The sequence below is a fragment of the Octopus bimaculoides genome, chromosome 7, assembly GCF_001194135.2.
Source record: "Octopus bimaculoides isolate UCB-OBI-ISO-001 chromosome 7, ASM119413v2, whole genome shotgun sequence".
Lineage (NCBI taxonomy): Eukaryota > Metazoa > Mollusca > Cephalopoda > Octopoda > Octopodidae > Octopus > Octopus bimaculoides.
In genome coordinates, this window is record NC_068987.1 from 21,734,145 (window position 1) to 21,738,413 (window position 4,269).

General features: G+C 35.9%; 1 protein-coding gene across 3 annotated transcripts in view; it reads left to right on the forward strand.

Moving 5' to 3' along the window:
• LOC106879534 (AN1-type zinc finger protein 2A) overlaps window positions 1–4,269 on the forward strand; it is a 63,321-nt gene that overhangs the window by 41,918 nt on the left and 17,134 nt on the right. For all 3 annotated transcript variants that reach the window (XM_014929164.2, XM_014929165.2, XM_052969332.1), the window contains 3 exons: window positions 256–316; window positions 1,208–1,287; window positions 3,496–3,577. In XM_014929164.2, coding sequence (XP_014784650.1) covers window positions 256–316; window positions 1,208–1,287; window positions 3,496–3,577 — 223 coding nt within the window. The remainder of the gene's footprint in view (window positions 1–255; window positions 317–1,207; window positions 1,288–3,495; window positions 3,578–4,269) is intronic.

Genomic DNA, 4,269 nt, shown 5'->3' on the forward strand with positions numbered 1-4,269 from the left:
GTGGCAAAAGAACATGGACAAAATGGTAAACAAGGTGCAACAAACAAGCAGGCTACATAGAAACATCTCCTTCATCAGCTGCCACCATTAAAACCCCGGCATTGGTGAGCATATTGTTCCCCTAAACTTCATTTTCCTTCTCTAAGGTGTTTTATGTCCCAGCAATATATTGTTAGTGAAAACTGTGAACAGTTGTAAGTGAATGACACAAAAAATACACATAGTTTTAACAGTTTTGTTTGTTTTTATTCTTAGCTTCAGAAATGGCGGGAGTGGTTCACGCCAAGCCAATGCTTCAGCCATCCAAGGTCAAATGGTAAGAATTTTTTGTCTGTTTATATATTATTTTTTCAATTATTAAAGTACCAGTTGTGCACTGGGGTTGATGTAATTGACTAGCCCTTCACCCGAAATGTCAGGCCTTGTGCTTATTAGTAGAAAAGATTATTATTTATTAAGGTGGTGAGTTGACTGAATCATTAGCGTACTAGACAATAATGCTTGGTGTCATTCTATGAAGCTTTATGATCTGAGTTCAAATTCCACCAAAATTGACTTTGCTTATTATTTTTTCATGGTCAGTAAAATAAGCACTGAATGTGCACACTCCCCCCAAATTTCAGGCTTTTTTCTTATTGTAGAGAGAATTATATCATCCATCTCTGTGTTTGAAGTTCAAATTCTGCCAAGGTCGATTTTACCATTCATCCTTTCAGGGTTGATGAAATAAGTACCAATTGCATACTGGGGTCAATGTAATTGACTAACCCTCTTCTCCAGATACCAGGGTAGCAAAGATCACAAAATGACTGTGATGTAACTCCTGTTTATGAGTTAGAAACTCCCTGTTATTTTGGGTATTTGAATAAATATAAAATTCGGTTAAAATGTCTTACGGTTAAGTTGGATCCTATGTATTTCCCTGAAGAGAAGATTACATCTTTATCAACATCACTTATTCCTTTGGAAGGAACCATTTGTAATCTTCGAAACATATGTCGGAAATAAAAGAATTCATTTAACATATGTGTATTACTCCATTTATTAAATTTATATATATATATATATATATATATATATATATGGTCCCCCAAAAAGCCATTTGTTCATATGGTCATGTCTCAGGTAGATTCTTTCTGAGACCAGCCATATATATACATGTCTATGTGTGTATAGAAATTCTATAGTTTTGTCTCTTATTTTCCAGTCTGAAGATGAAGCTCTTGCTAAAGCTTTACAACTTTCCCTGTCAGAAAACCAACACACAACATCACTTTCCAATAAAAAGTAAGTAACTTTAGCTCTGTCTCTTTGTTGCACATTTACATGCATGCACACATGCATACACACACACAAACGTACACATTGAAGCATGCATGTGCAAAGCTTGCAAACATGCACACAAACATGTACACACATTGCTTGCATGTATTGTACAAACATGCATGTACCTACATTGTATAAACATGCACACATAAATGTTGCACTCATGCTGGCAAGTTGTAAATATACATGCCTGTTGTAAGCATACTTGCATGGTGCAAACATGCACATACAATTGTTGCATTTATGCAGATACACACTATAAGTATGTACACATAGTGCAAACTTTCATGCACATACACGGTGTAAACATGCATACAGCAATGTAGCCACATGCTGCTAATCTATACAGATAGTACAAACATGCATGTCCATACATTGTGTAAACATGAATACATAAATGTGTTAGTGTGCCCACATGTTGTAAATATGTATACATAAATGTGTTAGTGTGCCCACATGTAAATATGCTTGAAGGAAGTTTTTGTTTTATTACCCTCTCAAAAGACTCTGAAATGAAATAATTTAGAATTCTTGGAATATTACCATGGGCTCTCATCTCCTTGATAGTTCCATGCATGCTTGACATACAGCATGTTTTGGGAATTTTTAGATCTGATAAAACTCGTTGCTCTCCAGGTTAACCACAACACAGACAGAAACAAAAAGAAGACAGAACAGAATCAACCCCAGTACAAGACTGGTACTTTATTTATTGACTTGAAAGAATGAAAGACAGTCAGTTATGGTTCTACTTGAACTCAAAGCGCAGTATTGAAATTAATATCACAAGGTTCAGGCATCATATCGAATCAGGTTCATCATTCGAGTACATGGTCCTTGGTGTTCCAGTTGACAACCAATCCAGTTTGTATTTTGCATGACGAGCTTGGATGTTGACATTAGTGGACAGATCAGTGTGTTAGAGTTAATTTTTTGAGACAACACCATCTCCAAGTTTTCTGCATGTAAACATTGCTCGTAACATAGGTTCTTAAGGCTAACAGATTTGTATTTTTTTTTGTTGATAGATTTATCTCTGGGCATAGTTTTTTGGGGTGTTTTTAAACTTATGCATTGTTCACTGTCTGTGTTAGTTCGAAAAATGAAAAAACTAGTTTTGTTTTGTTTTTGTTTCATTTGTGACACGTGTTTTCATATGCATGAATGTATGTGGTTGACAGGGCTATTAGACAAAAGAAACAGGCTTGGAAGGACTGGAAGAACGGTGGTAGCAGGGAATTGTATCAGACTGCCAGAAGGGAAGCTAGGAGACAGGTTTATTTAGCCAGAGAGGAAGCAGATAAGAAAAAATTTGCCATTGTTCTGTGCCATGAGGACCAAAGACTTGAAGTATTTCATGTTGCAAGACAGTGTGTGAAAGAGAATCGTGATGTCGTAGGAGAGAAATGTGTCCGCATGGATGATGGTTCACTTGCACTAAACGAGGCTGCAAAGAGAGAGATTTGGAGACGCCACTATGAAAGGTTGCTCAATAAAGAGAATGAATGGAAGAAAGAGAGTCTGCTGAGTGTCGACCCAACAGAGGGACCAGCTATCTGAATTGATAGTACCTTGGTAGATAAAGCAATTAAGAGTATGAAGACAGGAAAAGCCCCCGGCCCATCAGGAATCACCGTAGAGATGCTCAAAATATCTGGCGGTGTCAGCTATAGCCTAGTCACCCGTATAGTTAACCAGATGATACATGGAGTAATACCCAATGACTGGTGTAGCAGCACCATTGTCAACTGCTACAAAGGTAAAGGTGATGCTTTAGATACAAATAATTACAGAGGTATCAAGTTGTTAAAATACAGGGGTGGGGTTGATGTATTTGGCTAATCCTTTCCCCTCAAAATTACTGACCTTGTACCAAAATTTAAAAGAATCATTATTATTATTCTTTGTTATATGGCAGTGGATTGATAGAATCATTAAAGCACCAGGATAAATGATTTCCTAGTATTTGTCCCATTCTTGTACATTTTGAGTTCAAATCTAGCTGAGGTCAACTTCACATTTTAACCTTTCGTGGTCAATAAAATAAAGTACCAGTCAAGAACTGGGGTTGATGTAGTCAGCTAGCCTCCTCCTTCAAAATTTCAGGCCTTGTGTCTATAGTAAAAAGGATTATTATTATCGTTTTTTTTTTGTTTTTGTTTTTCCTAGTATGACAAAACAAGAAGAAGAAGACTTCCAGCTTGCACAAGCCATAGCAGCAAGTCAAGAAGAAAGTTCTGGAACTAGAAATGTAAGTATCAATCTGTTGTGATCTTTCATGTTTTGTTGAATTATTAACTCTGTATAACTGTTAATTTTTTTTTTTCCTGAGAGACAAGATAAAAAATGCTACTTAATGTTTTGTATGTGGGTATGTAAGTCATATATGTATATGTATGTCTTTAATCCTGTACATGATTGTTTCAATGTGCATTGATTTATTGTTAGTTAGTTCCATTGAGATAGATAGATAGATAGATCCATAGATAGATAGATAGATAGAGCTCGATCCATAGATAGATAGCTCGATCCATAGATATATAGATCGATCCATAGATAGATAGATCCATAGATAGGTTTCTTTATTAGCCACACAGGGCTCAACACAGAGGGGACAAAATACAAATGTAGAGTTTTTCTTTTCGAGGGGGTCGAAAACAAAGCAGAAAAAAAAAACAAAAGTGGGGACAACGATGAAAAAAAAACATCGCAAAACGTTTGGGGTATTTACAAAAAATATGAAATAATACAAAAAATTCCCAATAAATGGGGAGGTTATCCGTGGAAAGAAAAACCTACGAAAAGACCACTGTAACCTCGGTCTTTAGCGTCACACTTTGTTAAATAAAATCTCTTTTATTTAAGCAAGAAACGTGAGTAACTCTCTGTTTACAAAATTTTAAAACGTTTTATAGAATCATGGTCAAGGTGGCTTCGTCATTT